The following is a 25,186-nucleotide window of genomic DNA, read 5'->3' as shown; positions in this document are numbered from 1 at the left end:
GCTCAAAGGTAGTCAAAAGTACCAAAAAATAAAGCATAGAGGAGGAGCTTGTGAGATCCAAAGGGGATGTCTAATAGTATGCCCTTTCAAAGAAAGACTTAAAAAATATTAGTATGCCCTTCCAATCTCTTCACATTGAAATGGAGTTTTGACATGAGCCCTTCAAATGAAATTTTAGGATTGCCCTTCAAATTTGAGGGTTGACATCATATGATGTTCCATCATTGAAAGGAGCTCGTGTAACAAGTGCTCAAAGGTAGTCAATGGGCCTACTTGTAGTAACTTTTAAAAAATAAAGCATACTAGACACCCCCTCTTGGTCTCGCAAGCTCCTCCTCTGGTTGACAAACCTGATTGTTTTTGCTTTATGACTTTTGCTTTGAGGGTATTGAAGATTCTTCTAGACAACATAAGAAAGTAGTTGCAAAAAATATCAAGTACTATACAAGTTTAAAAATGATGTGTATTCATGGTTGTCATTTAGGCACTTCTTGCAAACGAGTTTTGGCTTGGGAACACTTTAAATAAATTATAAGCCATATTTAGAGAAACATTTGTTTCTTTTTGAGGTTTCAAGGTTTTTTTTTTATAAATTTGGCGGTTTATATACACTACTCACCACCGAACTCCAGTTACAAGGACGCGCAACACCGTAGAGAGCGCGGATCGAACCCGCACAACCGGCTGGGACATCGTCCACTTTAACCCCTCCACTACAGCCGTGTTCGCAAGGTTTCAAGGTTTTGCCTGGAAACGTTTTGTCCTTCATAAAAGAAACTAGTGCATTAAAAAAACAAAATATCAATAATGTTATAAAAATACTAAAGACGAACTCATACAGAGGTGACTAAGAAACAAATTAAAAGATACTGATTGAATACTTTAAACTCTAAACTTTAAAAACAATAATTTTCTAACAATCCAATTCCGCTCCAGAAAAGCGGAAAATGACCAGAAAGGATTGTGGAGCTAGTAGCTACCAACCTGAATCTTCAAAGTATGAGGTAACGAACATGAATAATTGCTAAAGTACACCCTATTAAGTCTGAATGATCAGAAAGGATTGTGAAGCTAACAACCTGAATCTTCAAAGTATTAGGTGACCAACATGAATTATTGCCAAGTACACCCTATTAAGTCTGGATGAGCTGTAGGCTAAAGTATGTTGGACCAGGATCAATAACCCAACTCCCAAGCTCCCAACTATCTGTCAAGCAGTTATAAAGCAGCATCAGCTCCTCCCAAACCTTCTTTTAAGCCCTTACAACTACATTCTCAGTACCCACACTCTGTCCTTATGTTTAGTCACCAAATAGCACCCAAGGTTTCTGGTTGCTAAGTTGAGAGGCCCATTTCCATAGTTTGGTCCTTTGTTTGGTGCCCATGAGTTGAGAAGCCTATTTCCATACTTTGGTCCTCTGTTTGGTGCCATGAGGAGCATAGACAGTCAATAGCCACACTCTTTCCTCATCCAGAGTTGCTTCCAGCACTAGCATCCTGCCAGAGGGATGATTAGCCACAACCACTAGATCCAGCTTCTTGCTTATCATGGTCATTACCCCACTTTATGTTCTTGTACCACCAAACATCCAGCACTAGCATCCTGCCAGAGGGATGATTAGCCACAACCACTAGATCCAGCTTCTTGCTTATCATGGTCATTACCCCACTTTATGTTCTTGTACCACCAAACATCCAACTTCTTCGAGCTAACAGATCTCCAAAACGCATGCCACTTATGCCTAGATTTGGGTTTTACATTCCATGTACACCGTTTCATTGAAATGAACCTATTGACCCTCTCCCTTGTCCTCCCCTTTCTGAATCTCTGGGACCGTATCATCCATCTGATATCTTCAGAGGATATGGCCATCACTTTGTTGTCTCATCTTACCTCTCAGTATTCAGCTTTTTATTCTTCTTTGATTACCAGTGGGAGGCTCAGCACCATTACATGGAAAGAGCTTGTGCCGATGGTTTTGGGTCAAGAAGAGCGGTTTACGAACCCTCCACAAGGTGGAGGTTCTAAGGCTTTCACTAGCCAGTGGTCGAAAGGCCGCAACAACAACAAGGGCAAAGGGAAGACTTCGCAAGCAAACTCTTATGAGCAAGAGCTTGACTCGGATTGTGATGCCTTGAAGGCAGAGCGGACCTGTAACCATTGTGGCAAGAAGAGTCACTATTGGAGGAAATGTCCTCAACGGAGCATCGAGAAAGGTGTAGATTCCTCAGTTGTAACCGTGAAGACTCCAGCTTTTGTGCAATAGGAGATTATAGACACCGGAGTTTCATCTTCTTCGAGCAGGGAGGCGGTTGGACTCACCGTTGGGGATACACGAGAGTGGATTCTAGACCGTGGTGCTTCCAGGCACATGACTCCTTCCCGAGAGTTGTTACAGGATCTTTGCAGGCAAATAGGTCACATCCTTATTGGTGATGCATCCACTATCCCGATTCATAGTGAGGGCAGGTTGGAGATCGTTCCCGATGGCAGAGGAGGGAAGCATTCCTCCCAGGTTCTTTATGTCCCATCTCTTGGTTTTGATCTTTTGTCAGTGCATGAGGTTTGCAAGGCTAGCATACGGGTGGAGTTTGATGAGCATTTTGTTGCACTCCGGGACAAAGTAACATGCCAGGTTATTTGGGAAGGCGGAGTGGAGAATGGCATTTATAGACTCTCAGCACTCTCTCTTACAGGTCCTCAGCTAGGTGATTTGTGGCAGTTTCATCATGGCCACTTGAATGTGGATATGCTGCGGCGGGCTTTCCAGGACCAGATTCATCACAATCCATGCTTCAACAACGGAGCTCAAGCTCCAAAGCTTGGTGGCCAAAATTCAGCAAGAGGAGACCTTACGGGATCAAACATCCCACTCCACCACCAAAACAGTGGCTTTAGCCACTTCTCTCAATGCTCACAAGCATGGTCATCACAAAAGTGGTTCTCACCACTCTCAACGGCCTCATCACTTCAATCCAAAGGGGGGACACCACAAGCATTCTCATGCTAAACATACCTTTTACTCAAATGTGCAATGCACATACTACCACCACCATGGGCATGAAGAAAAGGAGTGCCGCACCAAGCAAAGGGCTCTCTCCCACAACAATCACAAAAGGCCATTTGGTAGAGCTCATTTCACTGAGGTTCAAGTAGGTAATCAAACTACTTCTCCTACTTTCTATTATCCTCTTACTTCTCATGATTACCCTCTTCAGCTATTTGCCACTAGTATCTCTCATAATACTCCTACTATCTGGTACTTAAATACTGGTGCAACTCACCATATGACCTTCAATCTCTCTTGGCTATCTAATTTCACTCCTCTCCACAAACCCTTAGATGTTTGTCTAGGAGATGATAGCTTACCGCAAGCTAACGGCCATGGTGAAGTTGTCCTCACACTTCCTAATGGCAAAACTACCGTGGTCAAGAAGGTTTATTATGTCTCAGGCCTAAGAAGAACCTCATTTCTATCAGTGAGCTTGCCGATCAAGGTCTTGAGTTCAAATTTCTCAAAGATGGCTGTCATATTCAAGCCATAGATACTCATGGCCACAAGATTACTTTGGTGTGCCCCAAAGATGGTAAGCTTTACCCTCTTGGCACTACATCCTCATCAGCAAAGCCCTCTCTACAACCATTAACACCCCTGCAGAAGAAGAAACACTATTGTGGCACTATCGGCTTGGCCACATTTCAGCACATGCGCTTCATCAAATGAAGCATAAGCAACTTGTCCTTGGGCTTCCCAAGGAAATCACACCCATTAGCTTTTGTGAAGGATGTGTTGTTGGCAAAGCCAAACATTTTCCTTTCCCAAAATCAACTTCACGGACTTCTGAGCCTCTTGCATTGATTCACACAGATTTGTGTGATTCTATGCAAACCACCTCTCTCACAGGCAATAAATACATGCTTTTATTCATTGATGATTTTACAAGGTACATATGCTTATTTTCTCTCTGAAAAATCATCTACATTCATCAAATTTACATCTTTTCAAGAGCAGGTGGAGAACCAGCATGACAGGAAGATAAAGATATTAAGGTCCAACAATGGTGGAGAATACATTTCCAATGCTTTCAAGGAGCAGGGCCTTGCACATGGCATCCGCCATGAATTCACAATCCCGGATCATCCACAACAAAATGGAGTGGCAGAAAGAAAGAATCTCGCTTATCTTCGTATTTTTGGAGCACCTGCATATCTGCTCATCATTGGTCCGAGCGCCAAGTTTGATGCTAAGGCTTCCAAAGCAATCTTTGTGGGCTATGGTGATCAGTTTGGTCACAAAGCCTACCGCCTTCATCATCCCGAGAGCCGCAACTTCTCCTTCAGCCACTCTGTCATCTTCAATGAAGAAGCTCTCAAGGGCATGGCGTCTCATCCCTTCAAAGCATTGGTGTCCTCTTTATCTACCCCGATGGCGCCCTCTTCACCCGGCTCTACACGTTTGCAGCTGCCGCCTCTCCTTCCCACACCAACTCGCCCAACAAAATCAACTCCCACCCAACCCCTCAACCTTTATAAGGTTTGCTAACTCAACATCCCCAGGCGACGTGTCCCACTTCACATTTAGCATCCTCGCACCTCATCACCAAGCCAACCCTCCACTCGGCTGCCACCCAACATCGCCTTGCAACTCGGCACCTGAGCCACCATCTCCAGTGCAAGCCGCCAACCTTCGCTGCCATGCGCACTCGTGCTTACCTCCTCCTGAGGTGCCTCACAGCGCGACAAAGTTACGGGAAACGCCCGAAACGGCCGTTTTTGAGGGCCGAAATGCTTTTTGGGGTAGGTAGGGGACTGAAACGCGTTTCGGTCACCCCGAAACAGTTGCCCAAAACGTTTCAGCTAACAGGGGAAACGTTTTAGCTTGTCGTTTCCCACAACACCACACGTTTCGGATATCTTTCCACCCAAATCAACATGAACTAGTAAGAAAATGTCACACTACAACAACTGATATCCATTTTATTCCCCTTTTATTCTTATAAACCATAAAATTCATGTCATAATGGGATCACATGTGCATACAAACAATCATGAACTTTCAACGCTTCCTCTCCTTTAGCCCTCCTTGTTGACATGGCATTTCCGTTTCCGTTTCCGTTTCGGCTCTCCTCAAAATTTTCATTTCCGTATCCATTTCCCTCAACTAGGGACAGCGATCCGCACACTTCTGCTCCCCGCCATGCAACTACCCACGTGTCACCTCTTCCATTGCATGGCGACCCGCCTGCGCCAGTCCCAGTGCACCTTAATAGCTCCAATGGCCGTTGCACCCTCTCTAACTCAAATCGGGCAGATCTCAACACCAGTCTAGTCACACATCCACCCTCTTCTGCTCACTGCCAAGCAGCCAGCCAGTGCCTCAGTTGCATGGCGACTATCCACCTCCCTCACCTTCCATGACTGAGCGCCAATCCATGCCTGGCGCCCCCACACCTCTCCTGCAGCCTATATCTGCTTCCTCTCCCTTCCTACACGACTGCTTGTCCCCTCCATCCACAACAGTTCAGCTTCGCCATTACATCCTTTCCCACAGCAGCCTCTTGCTTCGCCTCTTCGCTCTACCATGGCTGCCTCACTCATTCACCCTCTGTCTTCCACCCCTCATGCTTCATCTAAGGCCACGCTTCTCTCTTTCTCACCCGTCTTTAGGTATGGCATCTTTCCGGTTGATCGTTGCCATTGCCGCTCATTATAATCTTCCTCTTTATCACATAGACATAAAAACTGCATTTCTTCATGGTAAGCTAGATGAGGACATTTATATGCATCAGTCTCCTTACTTTCTATCTCACTCTTATCCCCAATTAATGATAACCTTTATGTTTTGCACAATCATCATGGGTGGGCTATCATTGGTCTTTATGTTGACGACATTCCCATTCTTGCATCTAATGAGCATATCCTAATTTTATCTAAAAATATGTTTAGGGGGGAGTTTCCCATCATTGATAATGGTCCCATTTCTTACTTTCTTGGCATTCAAGTAAATTGTGATCCTCATGGCAGCTTCATTTCACTTTCTCAAGAGAAGTATATTGAGGAAATTCTTGCTAATGCTCACATGTCCCAGTGCTCTTTTGCCCCCACTGCTATGGTCACAAATACCCAGCTTGCACCTGAAGATCTTCCATACACTCATCTTGATAGGAGTTTCATGCACAACTTTCCCTATGATCATCTTCTTGGGCAGATTAGATATTGCATCACTTGTACTCGGTTGGATGTTTGCTACTCCGGCCACATTCTCTCTCGAGCTTTCCATCAACCTCGCAAGGTCCATGGGATAGCACTCAAGCGGTGTCTACGCTATCTCCATGCCACAAAGGACTACAAACTAACATATTTTGTAGGCACATGCCCTCTCAGTATGGAGGCATTTACATATGCAGATTGGGGAGGCCATGATCCCCACATGCGGAGTCTCTTTGGATACCTCTTCTTGCTTACTGGTGGTGCCATATCTTGGCAAACCAAGCATCAGCTGTCGGTGGCCTCTTCTACGACCGAAGCAAAGTACATTGTTGCTTCCCTCGCCGCTCGTGAAGCTCTCTGGCTTCACTAACTTCTTCGCGAGCTGCAACTTCGATATGAGATACCCTCCGTCACAATGTTTTGTGACAACCGATCCGCCATCTCAATTGCTGATTCTCCCAAGGTCTCCAACAAGCTCAAGCATGTGAAGATTGCATAGCACCTACTCTAAGAGGTGGTCGAAGAAGGGTACATCACCATGTAGTACTTCTCTACTCAAGAGAACCTGGCGGACTTCCTCACCAAGCCCGTTCCTCACAACAAACATCGCTTCTCGTGCCTTGGTGTTGGGCTCCTCTCTGGTGTCCATTTGAAGAAGGAATCATCCTCCGAAGCAGCATCTCATTAGATTGTAGTATGTTCAAATGTCCACCTCTTAAGAGGAGATGTTAGTAATTAATGCAAGGTGTCCATTTGAGTTACCTTTATTCCATGCATGATTCTAGGAAATATTCTAGGAAGCATATTTCTATTTTCTATCTAGAATGCAACAGTCACTTGAACGGTCACCTCCATATATAGTGACCTAATCTTGTATAAAGAGCCAACCAATGTAAACGTTTTTTGACATGATTGAAATACATCAAGTGATTGCTTCTTAGTCTATCTCCTTCTCTTCTCCTTCTCTCTCTCTCTCTCTCTTCTCCATCACACCCCCCACTAGCTTAGTACTTTCATAGTTTATTTCATGCTCATTGTCCTTTTTTTTTCTGGACACCCTGAAGATTGACAGTTGTACATTGATTTGTCTCATACGTCGAGTTTGGCCTCTAGTAGACATTAATACAGCTTTCTTTCTTTCTTTCTTTCTCTCTTTCTCTCTCTTCTCATCTCATTCTCCTCCTCTGATACCATGTGAGAACTTCACATAGAGTAGAAAATTGGTAAGGAGAATGATATGAGAAGAGAGAGGAAGAGAGAGAGACAAGGAGATAGACTAGGAAGCAATAACTTGATGTATTTTATTCATATAAAAAACGTTTACATTGGTTGGTCCTTTATACAAGATTAGGTCACTATATATGGAGATGACCGTTCAAGTGACTGTTGCATTCTAGATAGAAAATAGAAATATGCTTCCTAGAATATTTCCTAGAATATTTCCTAGAATCATGCATGGAATAAAGGTAACTCAAATGGACACCTTGCATTAATTGCTAATATCCCCCCCTAAGGCAAGAGATGGACATTTGAACATACTACAATCTAATGAGATGATGCATCGGAGGATGATTCCCCCTTCAAATGGACACTAGAGAGGAGTCCAACACCAAGGCACGAGAAGCGATGTTTGTCGTGAGAAACGGGCTTGGTAGGTTCTCTTGAGTAGAGACGTACTACATGGTGATGTACCCTTCTTCGACCACCTCTTTGAGTAGGTGGTATGCAATCTTCACATGCTTGAGCTTGTTGGAGACCTTGGGAGAATCAGCAATTGAGATGGCGGATCGGTTGTCACAAAACATTGTGACGGAGGGTATCTCATATGGAAGTTGGAGCTTGCGAAGAAGTTGGTGAAGCCAGAGAGTTTCACGAGCGGCGAGGGAAGCAGCAATGTACTCTGCTTCGGTCGTAGAAGAAGCCACCGACAGCTGATGCTTGGTTTGCCAAGATATGGCACCACCAGCAAGCAAGAAGAGGTATCCAAAGAGACTCCACATGTGGGGATCATGACCTCCCCAATCTGCATACGTAAAGACCTCCATATTGAGACGGCATGTGCCTACAAAATATGTTAGTTTGTAGTCCTTTGTGGCATGGAGATAGCGTAGACACCGCTTGAGTGCTATCCCATGAACCTTGCGAGGTTGATGGAAAGCTCGAGACAGAATGTGGCCGGAGTAGCAAGCATCCAACCGAGTACAAGTGATGCAATATCTAATCTGCCCAAGAAGATGATCATAGGGAAAGTTGTGCATGAAACTCCTATCAAGATGAGTGTATGGAAGATCTTTAGGTGCAAGTTGGGCATTTGTGACCATAGCAGTGGGGGCAAAAGAGCACTGGGACATGTGAGCATTAGCAAGAATTTCCTCAATATACTTCTCTTGAGAAAGTGAAATGAAGCTACCATGAGGATCACAATTTACTTGAATGCCAAGAAAGTAAGAAATGGGACCATTATCAATGATGGGAAACTCCCCCCTACACATATTTTTAGATAAAATTAGGATATGCTCATTAGATGCAAGAATGGGAATGTCGTCAACATAAAGACCAATGATAGCCCACCCATGATGATTGTGCAAAACATAAAGGTTATCATTCGTGAGCATTCTGCGCCATCCCCAAGAGATAAGGGCGTCATGCATTCGGCGGTACCATTGCCAAGGGGACTGCTTCAAGCCATATATGGGGCGTTGAAGCTTGCAAACAAATTGGGGATAAGAGTGAGATAGAAAGTAAGGGGGCTGATGTATATAAATGTCCTCATCTAGCTTACCATGAAGAAATGCAGTTTTTATGTCTATGTGATAAAGAGGAAGATTATAATGAGCGGCAATGGCAACGATCAACTGGAAAGATGCCATACCTAAGACCGGTGAGAAAGTGTCGGGTGTAGTCAACACCATGTTACTAAGTGAAGCCGCACGCAACAAGTCTTGCCTTGAATCAATCCAGACTCCCATCAGCCTTGTATTTTTTCTTGAGGAGCCACTTACACCCAATGATTTTGCGATGAGGTGGTGGCGGGACAAGAATCCAGGTGTCTTGCTCCATGAGCGCCTTCATTTCTTGTGTCATGGTGTCGATTCATTCCTCAGAGTGAGCACTAGCAAGTGCCTCATCGACGGTAGGACTTTGAGGATCGTCGAGGAGATCCAGAGGATGTGAATCCACTCCTTCAGCTTGTAAGAGAGCCGAGAAGCACGTTGTCGTGACGTGTAAGGTATAGCCAGGAAAGTACGAGACTTCTAGCTGTGAGAGTTGGTACTAAACCTAACAAGGAAACTCACATTCAAAATTTTCCAAGAAGCATAGGACAAGTCCATTTTTTTATGACATATACATGTGTCAATTCATCTCAGTACATCCTTGAATTCGTGTACCAAATGCTTGTTCCTTTCCAAGCATAGATTCACTGGCCTCTTTTTCCAAAATTTTCCAGCTAATCACATGTAGGCATAACATAACCTTTAAGTATTTCCAACATACATGTGACCCTTTTCATTCCATACATCCACTGTCACCATTCCCAACATCTCATAATGTTCTTTATCACCTGAAAATCTGGCTTAAAATTCCAACAACTCACAAACACAAGATGATATATAGCATAACTTTAACATATTCACATGATTTTAAAAGAAATCCATGGCCTGCATTCTAGATCCACTAAGATAGAATCAAAGTCAATTTTTACTAGAGTCCTTGCTGTATTTCTGATTCTTTGATTCCATGTCCCTTGATGCAATATCTGAAGGCGGGGAAAGCGGATTTCATACGATTTTCTTTTGAAAAATTATATTCCATACTTCGCTGCAGACGGCGCACAGCTGGCGCGTAGCTGATTTTGTGATTTTGAAGAAGGCATATCAATGGGAAGTATTAACTCTGCTCTCTAATTCAAGCCTCAACATGCCATTGACAGTCGCTGATAGCATGAAATCAAGCTTTCTGGTCGAACATGCTTCTGTCCCTGGTTTTTTTCCTGCAGATCCTTCTCTGATAAGCGCCGCTTGCCAATCTCTGGTTTTTCTCCTCTTTCCCGCGAGGAAATCGGCGCCCCACACCACCTTTTGCAGCTAGAAATACGTTTTTTCCATTTTGAATTTTATCACTGCGCCTACCATTCCACGCATATAATTTTCAAGTGATAGCCATTTTAAAAAAAATTAACCTTCTTCACACCATAACCTTACTAAGGTTTCCCACACCACATCAAAGAAAGCATCATTTGGCATCCTTATTACACATATGGCCTTGCCATCTGAAGCATATGATCATGACCACGACCATTATGTACCATAAAAGTTTTCTGTCTCAGTGTTAATATCAACTCAACCATGATAGGCACAGCTTATGAGCAATTCACCATCTCATGGAATCAATAAAGCAGTCAAACCCACAAGCATAATCCAGTCCTATCAAGGCACAAGGTGTCTGCTATCTCCAAAATTCTCCATAAACATAAAAAACTCCACAATTCACACCACACTGTCAGAGGCTTCGAGACCTAGCTCAGCCTCAGCTCATCTCATTGAACCTCATTTACAATATGAACATATGTACTCAGGCATCATATAATGACTCATCATGGCACTTAACCTCATGCATCTGGATTTGTATTTGATGGCGTCACATGCATGGTTTCACACCATAGACGTGCCATGGCACGACAACGTGGAATTGTAGATGTCAGCAAGGCTGCGTTTGCGGCCTTTAGGTGGGGATTCACCATCATCAAGAAGGCTATTGGAGGTGGTGTGAGCGGAAGAAGGCAAAGGGGTAGTGTTAGAACCAGCGGCGGGAGAGGCTGAGGGAGATATGGAGGAGGATAGATAGATAGGGCGATCCACCGTGAATCCGGGTGAAAGGGAATGAGTAGAGAGCAGCGTGGCCTGAGATGAAGCATGAGGGGTGGAAGACAGAGGATGAACGAGTGAGGCAGCCATGGTAGAGCGAAGAGGTGAAGCAAGAGGCTGTTGTGGGAAAGGATGTAATGACGAAGCTGAATTGTTGTGGATGGAGGGGACAAGCAGTCGTGTAGGAAGGGAGAGGAAGTAGATATAGGCTGCAGGAGAGGTGTGGGGGCGCCAGGCATGGATTGGCGCTCAGTCGTGGAAGGTGAGGGAGGTGGGTAGTCGCCATGCAACTGAGGCACTGGCTGGCTGCATGGCAGCGAGCAGAAGAGGGTGGATGTGGGACTGGACTGGTGCTGAGATCTGCCCGATTTGAGTTGAAGAGGGTGCGGTGGCCACTGGAGCGATTAAGGTGCATTGGTATCTGCAGGGTACGAAGGATCTTGAACTCTTCTATGTTACTGGAGGGGGAACGAAGGACCGAGTCAGACTCCGAGATTGGAGTGACTCTGATTGGGGAGGAGATCCAGTCACGAGGAGATCTACATCAGGCTACGGATTTACCCTTGGCTCAGGAGCTATTTCTTGGAGCATAAAGAGACAGCCAACTATTGCCTTGTCTTCTACAAAGGCAGAGTATTGGGCTGCTTGTGTTGCTGCTTGCGAGGTGGTATGGTTGCGGAGGTTACTTGGCGAGATTGGGTTTCCACAGACGGAACATCCAGAGTCACTTTGTTCGTGAGAAGATTTTGGCTGATGACATCTTGCTAGAGTTTTGTTCGACGGAGGACAATGCAACGGACCTCTTCACAAAGACTCTACCTCAAGTAATGCTCCGTCAACACTCCAGCTCACTGGGGTTGGTTCCACATCCAGGAGCTGAGAGGGGGTGTTAGCAGTCATATGTTGTCTGTACCATATTACTCAGGAGGGAGTGAGGGTCTCTGTTGTGGGTGTGCCCGTCCAATTAGGAGTATTCTCCATTTTTCCTCATGTTCCATATTTTCCCTATTTTTTTTGGTTGTGGGGGGCTGTCTTCTGCTGGCTGACATGGTCTGTTTGCAACCCGACTTGATCATGTGCTGGCCGACATGTTGCAGGAGCTGGCCGACTGGATAAGTGCTAGGTGTGGGCCTCATTTATGGGCTGTCAGCCTGTTCTCTACTGGCCGCCCTGCTGCCCATAGTAGTATATATAGCACCTTGTCCTCCCACACCATTCTTGTATCATTTGTACCGGATCTAGTGTATATAGCAGAGTTTATACAGCTTCTCTCTCTCTACACTTTTGCGTTTTCTCTCTCACAGTTGTTTGTCTCATTTCCTTTGTGCATTCCGACAAGGGCATCCCATGGGCCATGACATTGGCCCACAAGAGCCCTTAGCATTGTTGGCCAACCCTTTTAGGGCATAGGCCTAGTCGGACAGCCCCTAGGAGGCAACGGCCCAATCGGCCAGCCCCTAGTGGGCATGGGCAGCCAGTCGGCCAGCCCATAAAGGGCCAGCACCTCCGCAGCCAGCATAGCAAGGTGGCCAGCGCTTGGGTGCCCAACATGTGAAAAGGCACCCCATTTAATGCTACATAAAACAGGTCGTGGGGATAAAATAAACAGGCTGACAGCTTCTTGTAACCCACCGACCAGCATATAGGGAAGTATACAAGCATGGGCTAACCAAGGGTTTTCACTGTGCACACTTCAAGGGCTAGGACAGCCAAGGGAAGCCCAAGCAAACAGTGAACTTGAAGGTCAAGAGTCAGGTACTACAGGCCGTAGATTTACAGCCAAGGTGGACCTAAAGAAATCAGTCTTTTTCTCATCATTCAATAAAGTAAATATATCAGTCCTTGGTGGGGGCCCTTCAGAGGGTATTTGGGACCCAATCGGTGTTAGAATATTGTGCATCTTTGTGTGAGGGAACTGGACCTTTTTTATTGGGCACACATGCATTTTAGTATATTTTCTAGGTCATGGGCTGATTTGTTCCTATCAGCCAGCTTCATGTATAGTCGAGCAGCTTCTTGGCTACTTGGCCTTCTTGTATAAAGGCCTCCTCCCCTCATTACTCTTACATCACGTCCTTACGCACATCGTTTAATGCCCAATTGTTGGCTATCACCATTGTAAACCTCTTGCTTATCAATAAAGATGATCTTGTCAACAATTGCTTTGTCTCTGCTTCCCTCACTCGCTCTCTCTTTCTTTGTCTATGCTTCCGTCTGTGCATACTCCAACATGGTATCAGACGTCTAAGTCATGGCTGCCCTTTCTATGTTTTTTGCTTCCCTCTCCTCCTACGTTTTGAAGGTGTTGCGTTTTTTTTTCCTTCTTCGGTGCCTCTTCTTCATCAGCGATCTCCCTCTTCTTGTGCTCCTGCCCCTTGCGAGTTTTGTCTGGTGCCAAGGTGCATCCTTGAAGGTGCTGCGTTTTGCTTCTTGGAGCAATTGGCAGTTGGGTGGCTGTTTTTCCTGTTCCAGCAGTAGTGGAAGGTGCTTTCTTTGCGTGTGGTAGAGCCCGACACAAGCGGCCACAACAGCCTTGCTTCTTCCCCGGCTTCCCCTTCCTCAGTTGGGTGTTTCCAGTGTGTTTTGGTGGACTGTTTTGCTGCTTTCCAGCCCCTTCTTCCTCAGTTCTCTGAGGGGGCTCCGCTGGAAAGTGCTCGAGAGAAGTCTTGGAGTGCTGAGACTTGTGATTTTTGCAGCGTACTTTGTTGTTGTGGATATGGCTCCCCCCTGTACGAACAAGGAGGACAAGTTGGATGGAACCAACTCTGAAGCTGAATTTGCAGATCTGATTCATTCATTAAGGATTTGTGGGAGATTGTTCAAGGCAGTGAGAAAAAGCCTGAGCGTCCTCAGAACTCGAGGTGTTGGAGCCACGTTCAAGAGGATGAATTCCTTGCAGAATTACAAGACTGGGAGGATCGTGATTCGAAAGCACACTTAGTGCTTGTGCGGACCATTTCGAAGGAGGTCTCACCAGCCATGCAAACTCTTGCTAGTGCACATCAAGCTTGGTCCAAGTTGAGGATCTCTATGCACGAGATTCTTGGATGAGGGTAGTAGGGCAACTCTACAGTCTAGAATTTTCTGCTGGTAGTTCAATGCAATCGTTTTTAATGAAGGCCAAGGTTATCCATGACCAATTAATGGCAATGGGTGTTGCCTTGTGCTCTGCTCAATTGGCTGCACTTATCCTCACAAAGCTTCATCCGGAGTATGATGTGGTTTCTCGGGCTTTGAGGTGCCAACTTGATTTTGATGACCTCAGCTCCCTTCTCTTGGAAGAAGAGTCCATCCTCGTTTCCCAGGGAAAGGTCAAGCATGGTCAGGATCAGGCACTTCCAAAATAAAGGTCAGAGTCGTTACTACTCGTGTGGAAAGAAAGAACATTTATCTAAGGACTGCTTGTCCAAGAAGAAGGACAAGGGCGAGGGCAAGTCTTCATCCCAGAAGAAGGGGCAAAGAGACGACACAAGACAGTGATACAAATAAGTGACTCATCTAGGTCTCCCAGGGCGATTCTGGCCCAGAAGGACCGAAATGGTGTTCTTCTCTAGTTATACAGATTGTTTCCCCCCATGTGCTTCTAGCCAGAGGAGGCTTGTGGGCGGGAGAGGGGGCTGTTAGCAGCTCCATTTTCGGTGCATGGGATCCGTGAGTCAGAGTTCCAAGCATAAGAATCTGGCAGGACAAGGTCAACTTCGGGAACTATAAACTAGATGTGTTCCAGGTTCATTGCTTGGTGTAGCAAAGACTAAGGACATGATGTGTTCTGAGTTCATTGTTCGAGGTTTTGAGAAGTGATGTGTTCACAATCCACTGTTGGGGGATAATGGGTGTGGTTTGTCCTATAGCTCATCATTTTATATACTTGCAGTTCACTACACACTGGTGTGGGAATTCGAAGCCAAGAAGATTTCTTTGCTGTTTAGGGTGGCATTTTGTTTCGAGGAGTCATGTTGGCAAGTGCTCTTTTTGAGGTGTGTCCGGTATTGCGTGATACTAGAGTGTCCATGGTTGCATCTTCATCAACTTATCTTTTTCATATTTGTCTGAGCTGCAGAGGGGGTGTTAGAATATTGTGCATCTCTGTGAGGAAACTGGACCTTTTTTATTAGGTGCACATGTATTTTAATATATTTTGTAGGTCGTGGGCTGATTTGTTCCTGTCGGCTAGCTTCATGTACAGTCGGCCAGCTTCTTGCCTACTTGGCCTCCTTATATAAAGGCCTCCTCCCCTCAACAATCTTACATCACATCCTCAAGCACATTGTTTAATGCCCAATTGCTGGCTATTGTCACCATTTGGTCCTTTCACCAGTCTTGATCAGTGTTTCACAAACTCAGCGGAGCCAAAGTGTGAACGAGGATTTTCTACAAAAGAAAGCTGAAGCATTTACCAGCAAATTTTGGCTTGAAAGATGGCCACGCAACATGAGCACCATGGATTTTTATCAATAAAGTGACTTATAACGTTTATAAGTTGGTGTGTTCACACATCATTAAAGACGAGCTAGACATTATTATTATTATTTGGGCATGGACAAAGGAGGCGCCTACATGAAACTTGGGAAGCAAGCTTGGGAAAAGCACAAAAGTTTATATTTTGGGCAAGTTCAGTCACTTTTGGCAAAAAGGGAAAAGCACGGCTATTTATGGCCTGGTTGATTTCTTTATAAGCAGGAGGAAGGATGCAAATGAGGAAGAAGAGGTTGCCAGTAGTAGAAAAAACGTTTTCTCTCTCTTGCTGCTCCTGCTGACTGCAGCTCTTCTCTCTCTTTCAGCGCTGGCCGTACAATATCCTCTCTATCTTGAGGCACTGCCCGTACACAGTAGCCACACATGTGGTTTGTCTTCTGGTGTTCTTCACGCTCAGTCTTGGCCTTGTTATGGGCAGATTTGGGGCTGTTTTGGAGGAATCTGGACAGTTTTGAGAGCTCTGTTGGCGCTGATTCGAGACTTTGTTTTGGGGCTGTTGTGGCACGAAATTCGGGCTATTTTTGGCTCCGTACCGGGCTGTTTTATGGACTATTTATGAGCTGATTCATGGGACTGTTTTTCAGATGGCTTTTTTGGTGCTGTGTTTTTTATCTTGGCACTGAAAAGATATCTAACAAGAGATTTGCCCGATGCTTTGTGGAAAAATCTGGTGTTGTATGCACCCGCACCCTGGTTTATTGTAAAAGCTTCTCTCTCTCAATAAAGAAGTTCCTACGGGAGAGCAAGCCGTTCCGGCTTAGTGTGGTGTTATTATATTGTTTATGGTTATTCCGCTTTGCTTTCATGCTCTGTCTCGTATTTGAAGTGTTGGTCTATTGTTCCGGGTCCGCTATTAGTTACAGTGGTATCAGAGCATAGGTTTTTTCGAAAGTAGAGGCTTCCTTCCAACAATGAGAAAGAGAAAAGATCACAAGTGGGGACTACACTGACCAACAATATTGCTATTGAGCTTATGGAAGCAGTCATGAGCATAAGTAGTAGACAACTTGGACTATGGATTTATAGATTCACATATTTTATCCTCAAAGTATGGAGTTGGCTTTATGTGCCCATGTTCAACACTCTTTCCATATGGATTATTGTGGATTATAAATCAAGTTTATGGGCAAACTATATGGAGCTATTTCTCAAGATATCTTATGCGTATGCTGACAAGATACTTCTTTTGGCTTCATGACGAATGTGGCAAAGAAACATGAGCCACTCTCACACAAACGACACTACTACATGGACACTTTCATGCGGCTTACAGAGGATGGTTTCATACTGAGGGGGCTAGATATCTTGACATATACGTGTCACATGCCATACGGATTACAATGGGCTAGTTGCGGGTGTTATCGCACCACCTGAGAATAGAGATTGGGAGAGCCATGCAGATACCTCGTGAGGAGAGGATCTGCACTACGTGCCAGCAAGAGGTCAAGTCAGAGAAGCACTATATATGCAAGTGCACCGTATATTATGAGATTCGAGGGAGGTTCCACGAGCACCCTCCATAGCTGCATATGTGTGATCTCCTAGATGCCAATATGGTATCATAGCAGTTTTACTTCTGCAGTACCTTGGGTTATTCTGCTCTGCGTCAGCCACCTCTGCCCGCCCATCTGGGCTCTACATTTTCTACATGTGAAGGTCGCCATTGCCATCATCATCCTTCGATTTTTTTTCCTCTGTGAGCTCCGCCGCCCCAAAGTCGGCTGCCACCTCGCTCGACCGCCCAGGGCCGAGTACTCTACCTGCCCATCTGGGCAGCACTAGTGCGGAGGCCCCCTCTGCCTGTCCATCTGGGCGGCACTAGTGCGGAGGTCTCCATCGCCACTGGCTGACCTTCCCCGTCCGCAGTGACAATTGGCGTCTTTTCCCCAGTTGCCCCCGAGCTGCGTTTTCCGACCACCCTAACCTGCGTTCTGTGCACCTCCCTGGCAGCCCTTCTGCATGGCCAATCTATAGGCCACCCCCTACAACATTTCATTCTTCACCTACCTCTATGCTGCCCATGCAGCAAGCCACATAGAGCCTGTCTTCTTCATCAATGCACCTGCTCCTCGGTCTCGGCCTCGGGGTTTAGCTCTTGATCTTCTTCACCCTCCTCTTCTACAACAGCTTGCATATGTCAGCAAAGTATTTACTGACCATATCAGTATCTTTTTGAGATAACAAATCATGGAGGAGCTCTTCTTTTTCCTCGGGTCCTCTGCCCTGGCTATCTTGTATCCAGCAGTACTGCAAGCACCATCACGAAGAATCTGTTCCTTGCAAGTACGTGTCCCACACTTTGACAATCAAGTGTCAGAATCTTCGAAACATTGACGTAAGAAGACATCAGATCATCATCAGTGTTCTGCCGTGCGGGAAGTTTATTAACTTCTGAAAATCTATCTTTTCGGTTGTATGTGTTGGATTCTTTGCCCGGGTAGTCCCCCAAAATCTGAGTTATATATTTTTGGATTCTTTTGGATTTTGTAACGCCTTGTTTTCTATAAAAGGCTCCTCCCCATTATTCCCTTTTTTCCCCTGCTTTAGGCCGGCCGGGAGGGGGGCTGGGTATGCCGATGTAAGTGGTCTTTGTCCCCCACGCAAGACTTGACCTCTCAGTATGCTTAATGAACCTCTAAACCATGCTTTTAGCCACTAAGCCAGTTGTGGGGTCCATGTCTGGTCTTTGCATGTATTGGAGTATGGGACTATTGAAGGTTATGCATGCAACTCCTCCCTCACTCCAAAGGGGGGTTGTTGGGTATTTCAGAGTTAGTCACAGGAGTCTGGTCAAGTGAAGGATTGTCCAAGGACCTTGGAGGAGCAATCCGAGGAGGGGGCTTCTTCAGAACCAAAGGATGAGTGTGAAGGAGATGCATGTGCACACATAACAGCTTTTTCATTTCTCAAGTTGAGCATACAACCAGGATGCTTATCATGCCAGAAGAAAGTTTCCAACCCAAGTCTCTAAGGGAGAATCTTCAAAGTTATTGTCTACACGAGGTGGAGAATCTTTGGCCTCAGTGGCAGTTGCTTTAGTTTTCAAGGCTAGTACAGGAGGACTCCTCACTTTGCCGTTTCCATTGGGTGGAGTTTCTTTAGTGTCTTGTGTCATGGAGGCACCACAGGAGGACATGTCACCGGATTTGTCCTCAACTTCGGAGGATATGCCAATGGGTGTGTCTTCAAAATAGATTGTACCAACAACAGCCAAAGTTTTTGCTTCGGTGTATTAGCAGATGTATTAGTTGGAGTATATTCCACATGGAGATGGTGGTATAGATGTCAAGCAGTATTGATGGATACAAAATTTGGTGGAGCACTTATAGGAAGTATTATTCTTAGTTCTGCTTTCTTCCTTCAGGGTGCATTGGAGTTGGTGCAAGCAGGTGTTGTGAATGCAAGTGTGGGGGGAATGTGACACGTCTCACCCATACATACATGTGGACAGCGACCAGGCTTCAGCTCAGGTGCGCAACAAAAGCAGGCAGGTTTTCTAACAGCCGCCTGTGCCACGTGGCAATCGGCTACTGGTAAAGGTCATGGGTTGTCCTCTGCAACAACTGGCTGACATCAATAAACCAGACCAACCAGTAATAATGATGCATATATATATGCGCCTAGGATTTTGATCAAATCATCTGCATTTCTCAGCGATAATGGCCTACAAAGCAATTCTCTCGCGTAAGGGCTGGCCAAGGAGATTCTTTGGTAAAGCATTGAAAGTAGTTTAGGACTCTTGTGTGCAATGTACATGTGATTCCGCTGCACTCTTTTCTCTCTCTCTCAAAACCCTAGCACATGGGTGTCTACACTGACCCTAAGATCTTCTTGAGCTTGGTTTGACAATGCTCCCAGAGCATTATGATTCAATACATGGAAAATGCTGAGGGATGAAAGGGACCTTATAGACACTTGGACAAGAAAATTTATGTCCTCAAATGAGTAGGCAAGTAAGTGACAGAAGGTCAAAGTGCAGGATGCTCAGATCCCGGAGAGACCTTTTGAGAAGACAAACATGGATTTAGTCACCAACTGCCGTAAAAAGAAACACTGAGTGCCTACCCATTGTAGACTGCCTTAGCAAGTTTGTGATATGGATTCCTTGGATAGTCAGGCTCGCAGTGAAAATGTGGCAAGTTCGTATATCACATCTTGGTATCCTACAGCACGCACTCTAAGGACCACACACAGCTCATCAGACCAAAAGGTTGCCATCATATGCTCTATTTTACCTAGCCATAATTTATTTTGTGGGCAGAAACACTAGTTAATTTTGTGAAGAGAACAGCAGGTTGTGAAGACCTTGAAAAGCCACTTGAAGTGGCCAGTACAGCAGTAGATTTTCCATATCCACCGTTCTTTCCAACATCAAGAGACCCTGCCCCAGGTCCAGAGAGACCACTTGAAGATATGCTATATCTTGGGCATGACATGATGACTCTCCTCCAAACTGTTCCAAGATAGGGAATATCACAATCAATGTCCTCTATACAGGACACCATCCATGACACTGGGGACGAGATCTGCAACATATTGGCCTTTGTGAGACCTATTTATATAGAGGGGCAAAGTCCTATAGCAATCATTACCTTTAGACATACACGCAGGTTGACTAGTCACACTCCTATGAAAGTCCGCAAGGCATTGGACTACAAGAATGACAAGCTGGGAACAGGAGCAGTGTGTGGACAGGAAAGAAAGGGCCGATTTTGGCATGGAAAAAATGTGCAAGCATTGAGCAGGATTTTGCGTGGTATTTCAGCCCCTTGGCAGACCAAGTCAGCTCCAGCCTGGCCCTCAAGATCTGGACGAGGGTTGGCATGTGAAAAATTTAAGGGCAAAAGGGGGGTTTCCTCCAATTGAGGGTCCCTAAGGGTGTTTTTTTTTTCCCAAGAAAAGATCCTTTCATTAGTTATAAAAAAGCCCACTGGGCTACAAAACCCCTCTCCTGCTCATAAGAAGGCAGAGCAGAGACCCAATCCAGGCAGCTAGGGAGACTCTCCCTAGGTGCAGAAAAGTACAAATAACTGAGAGGCTATATCATACAATAGGAGGGGGGAAAATCCAAACAGGTGGCCTGTAGTGCCAGCGGGGGGTACCCGCGTGTAAAGTATAGAAACGGCCGTTGCGCCAAGTGGTGTGGAAGGCCTGGCGCCGCAAGATCACTCGATCCGAGTCGCCCCGGATGCGGTCATACTGTCCTCACAGGGTGTGGATCAACTCCTGCCAGATAGCTCGAACAGTCTCTGCTGGTGGCTCCAGTCTCCCCTCAAAGGCCCAGAAAAAACGGGCTCTCCAGGTGAACCATATGGTGAGGCTGCTGAGGAGCTCCCATCGTAAATCCCTCTCCTGTGTCCAGCCGGCTGTCGAGAAATCCGGTGAAGGAACAAGGCGAGGCTGGCCCCCAATGAATCTGATGGCCTGGCTGCCCTGCTCTGTCTCGTATCCCAGAGCTGGCCCTGACGAAGTCGACCAAGCAGCGGCCCCCCACGTATACATGCCCTCTGGAGAGAGGGGGGCCAAAATGCGCAACATCCTCATCCAAATTTGCTGCACCTGTGGACAGTCCCATAGGCAATGTCTCTATGTCTCCAATGGGTGGCCGCATCGGATGCAGGCCGGCGGAAGGCCACTGAAGACAAGCCAGGTGCCAACTGCAGAGCCCCTGTGGGCAACCAGCCCACTGGAAAGCCGAGATCCTGCGTGCCTGTCTGCTAGCCCAGAGCCTGGTCCAAAAATCCTCCAGGAACTCCTGTGAGAGTCCCTGGAAGAATAGTTTCCCCGTCAAAATATGCCTCCCCAAACGAACAGTGTACTAGAAAAAGGTGATCTCTGTGGCCTCGGGGGATGCATAAGGATCATGCCACTCGTACTCGCCAGGGTCCCACTAGAGTCGGGCCAAGGGACGCGCAGCATATGCCCATATGCGCCAATCAGAGTCCACATCTGCAGGGTCTGCCACTTCCGAGAAGCGGCGGCCACTACCCGTATCCTCTGAAAGATGCACTCTGCAACCAAAGGCGACTTCGCGTCAACTCTCTGAAGTCTGCCCTCATCCTGTATCTCAGAGTAGAGGCATCTACCATCCTCAGTGCAAGCTCTGACAGCAATCAGGATCTCCAATTGTGTAAAGGCTCCCATCCACTGTGGGGCCGCTGGCTCGAAAGGCGTGAACCACTCCTCACTGAGTGCCTCCTGAATGTCATCCCTCATAATCAACCCCCCTCTGAAGTGACTCAGCCTCTCCGCCTGGATCTCCTCCGGGAGACTGCAAAAGGCCTGCCAATCTCCAAAACTGCGTGCTGGGCCTGCTGCCAATGGTCCCCAGGCTAGACGAGGCCGAGAACCCGGCATATGACCCTGCTCTGTGTGTACCACGGGGCTCCAGATAAGCGGCTGTCTGGCCCGCTCCTCATCACAAGTGGCGGTCTCAGCAACTCCCAAGCTCGCACGATATTCAAGGCAAATCTGTCCTCCCATCCTCTACTGAGGCCTGTCCTCCTCATCTCTCTAAAGATCCACCGAATCTCTGGTCCCCAAGTGCCCCCTGCTTGGGGAGCTCTAGCCTGCAGCCGCTGAAAAAGAAGCTCCTTCCAAGGCTCAGCGCCTAGAAGCAGTCCCCGAACAATAAGCTTCCCCAACAAGGCTCTACTCTGATTAGCTGGATCTATAATGCCCAGGCCCCCCTGACCAGCGGAAGAGTAATAACTACCCAAGCAACCTTAGCCCGGGCTGGCTGACCATCCCGCCCAGACCAACGAAAGTTCCTGATCAGCCTCTGTACTTGGCTGATGCAAGAGCTCGAGAAAATCCAGCAAGACGTGATATACCACATAATCGCTAAAAGCACCTGATTTGTCACCACCACCCTCCTAGCCAAGGATAGCCGAGCTATACTCCAATATAAAAGCTTCTTCCGAATGCTCAGAAGAAGCGGGGCGATCTGTTGCTCAGGTGACAAATCAAGTCCAATCTGGCATCCCAGATACCGCACTGTTGTGCCAGGAGGAATCCATCTAAAACCCGGGTCTGGGCTCCATGCCGGAGTGGGAGCGCTACTGATCCAAAAAGCCACTGTCTTGCGCCAATTGATCAATGCTCCCGAAGCCACACCAAAAACCTGTAGCGACTGCTCTGCCCTCTGTAGATTGGCCTCCTGGCCATGCAGAAACAATCCCGTGTCATCAGCAAACTTAGAATCGAGCAGGTCCTCACCCCAGACTGGAAGCTGGAGTCCTCTCGAACCAACCTCCTCTGCTGTCAGATACATGCTCATAGCCTCTGCAAAGAAAAGAAAAAGGAACGGGGCGAGAGGGCATCCCTGACGGATTGATCTGGTCAACTCAAAACTCGGCCCCCGTCCTCCTGCCATCAACACCTGGCTACGAGCTGTGGAATATAGAGCCGCCACTCCTCGAATCCAGTCTGTCTCAAAACCCAGGCGAAGCATAGTGCCCTCTAGAAAACCCCAATCGACTCTATCGTATGCCTTCTCAAAATCGAGAAGCATAACGACCAAGTCCTCACCGAGAAATCTAGCTCGGGTCGTCGCCTCCCAGAAGGTGAAAATGTTGTCAAGGATACTGCGCTCCTTGATGAATCCTGTCTGGGTAGCATGAATCAAATCCCCAAGGAAGGGCTGGATCCTCAAACTCAAGGCCTTTAGACAGTATTGAGGATCGTAATAGGCCTCCAATGCCGAATATCATCTGACACTCCCTCCCCCTTGGGGATAAGAAAGATCAAGCCCTTTAAAAAGCTCTGTGGCATCACCCCTGTGTCCAAAACATGCTGAAAACCCTTGCGGAGGCCTGGCCCCAAAAGGTCCCAATATCACATAAAAAGGACAGGCATCAATCCGTTCTCCCCAGGGCAACTATGACGCGGAAGGACCCTCAAAGCCTCAACAAGCTCATCCTCTGAAAGGGGCTCACCCAAAACTGTGCGCATACGATCTGCGACCCTCCTCTGCACATGGGCCCACACAGTCTGTCTGCAAGCATCACGTGCCTCCGTGGTGGCTGGCTCCGCTGAAAGCAAGTCTCTATAGAACTCAGTGGCAATAGCTCTAATCTCCCCGGGCTCAGTGGCTAATGATCCGTCCTGCCTCCTAAGCTGACGTACTCTTGCTCGAGCATGGCGGGGTCCGGTGATCTCAAAAAACTCCCCAGTCACTCTATCACCAAGCTGCGTCCAGTGAGAGGCCTGGCGATGATAGTAGAACTCGTGTCTCTGCTCCTCTGCCTCTCTAACCTCCTGGCGTGCCTGGCTCAGCTGGGACGCCACCCACTCACATGTAGGCAGCTGCTCCTGAAGACACTGGAGCGAAGCAAGGCTACGTCTCAAGCAACGCTCCCGCTCCCGTGTCTCTCCCAGCCGTGTCAAGGCTATAGCGTGCAAAAAAGAGTTGAGTTCGATGAGTCCTTGGGCACACTGGCCTGCTGCATCTAGGTCAGAGCTTTGGCTATCATGCCATATCCTCTCAATGTCCTCAAAAAGACTGGGGTCTGTAAGTATCCTCTCTGGGATCCTCAACTGCAAGCTGGTCTCCCGTGTCCTCTCCTCAAGTGTCAAAATAAATGGCGCATGGTCTGAAAAAGAGGTGCCAGCAAGAATGCCAACGGAGCCACCACGCTCCCCGAACCTGTCGCCCACATAGAAGCGACCAATCCATGATAGATTAGTCCCTCCCTGTCGGCGATCCGACCAAGAGAAACTAAGACTGTCCTGAGAACGGGAGAAAGCCTCATGCTGCCGTGCATCAGTGATCCGCAGTGTCATACAAAATCGCTCCCAAGCTGCAAGCTCCGTGCCATGCACTGTAACATGACTGCCTCCCACCATATCGGCCGGGTCCTCAAGCATGTTGAAGTCTCCCCCGACACACCAATGTGCGGCCTCGGGCAATGCATCTGTAACAAGGGTCCAGAACTCTGTTCTGGCACTAGCATGATTGGGCGCATAGACATTGAGCACACCAAAGTGCTCATCGTGCATCCTCAGAATAACATACTGCGCTCTACCAGGCACAATGACCCCACGATCCACAATGGCCTGCCACCATACATCCGCAATGACCATACATACTCCTCCCTGCCCACCCAAGGGGCCAAAACCTGCAGACCAAAATGTGTCCCATCTACCAGGCATCACCGAACCATATCTCCGAATCCTGCTCTCACTCTAATGGTGCTCCTGCATCTTCAGAATATCAATACTGCCCCCAACCAAGCATCTCTGAAGCTCCTGCCTCAAGCAACCACGATAACGTACATAGTGTGCGCCGCCAAGGCCCTGTACATTCCATGAGATGATCCTCATGGATGACCTGCTGAGGTGGAGGCTGTCTCAGCCATACGGCAGGCCTTCGCAAGCGGCTTGGATGGAGAGTAATCCCCATCCGAGCGGCTACGAATCTGCCCACCCGGTGTGTTGCAGGAGTCTCGGACCAGGCGCCAGTGGCTGTCCCATAGCGACTGCCTCCTGTTCGGAGAGAGAAACCTCATGTATGCATACATAGCCAGGGTCTCGCACTAGGTCTGCCACTATGCGAACCACCAAATGTCGATTCCCGGAGGCATCCGCACTCCCGGTATCAAAGAAATGTGCCAACTCCCAGAGTCGGCCTATC

At 47.1% G+C, this 25,186-nt stretch overlaps 1 protein-coding gene and 1 long non-coding RNA gene across 6 annotated transcripts in view; one reads left to right on the top strand and one right to left on the bottom strand.

Moving 5' to 3' along the window:
* LOC147603847 (uncharacterized) overlaps positions 1 to 25,186 on the top strand; it is a 109,512-nt gene that overhangs the window by 35,833 nt on the left and 48,493 nt on the right. The window lies entirely within an intron of this gene.
* The window catches only part of LOC147603848 (protein SAWADEE HOMEODOMAIN HOMOLOG 2-like), a 103,050-nt gene that overhangs the window by 35,646 nt on the left and 42,218 nt on the right, over positions 1 to 25,186 (bottom strand). The window contains exon 9 of one of the 5 annotated variants that reach the window (XM_086796352.1): positions 479 to 763. The exons of 2 other annotated variants lie outside the window; for them this stretch is intronic. In XM_086796352.1, coding sequence (XP_086652478.1) covers positions 587 to 763 — 177 coding nt within the window. In that variant the 3' untranslated portion in view covers positions 479 to 586. Of the gene's footprint in view, positions 1 to 478; positions 778 to 19,807; positions 19,934 to 25,186 lie in introns of those variants that run through there. 2 more of the 5 variants (XM_086796354.1, XM_086796353.1) reach the window with 2 other exon arrangements.

The sequence above is a fragment of the Cibotium barometz genome, chromosome 63, assembly GCF_041138505.1.
Source record: "Cibotium barometz isolate CiBa-2024 chromosome 63, ASM4113850v1, whole genome shotgun sequence".
Classification (NCBI taxonomy): Eukaryota; Viridiplantae; Streptophyta; class Polypodiopsida; order Cyatheales; family Cibotiaceae; genus Cibotium; species Cibotium barometz.
Note: the sequence above shows the minus strand (reverse complement) of the source record. Positions and strands in the feature narration are given on the sequence as shown.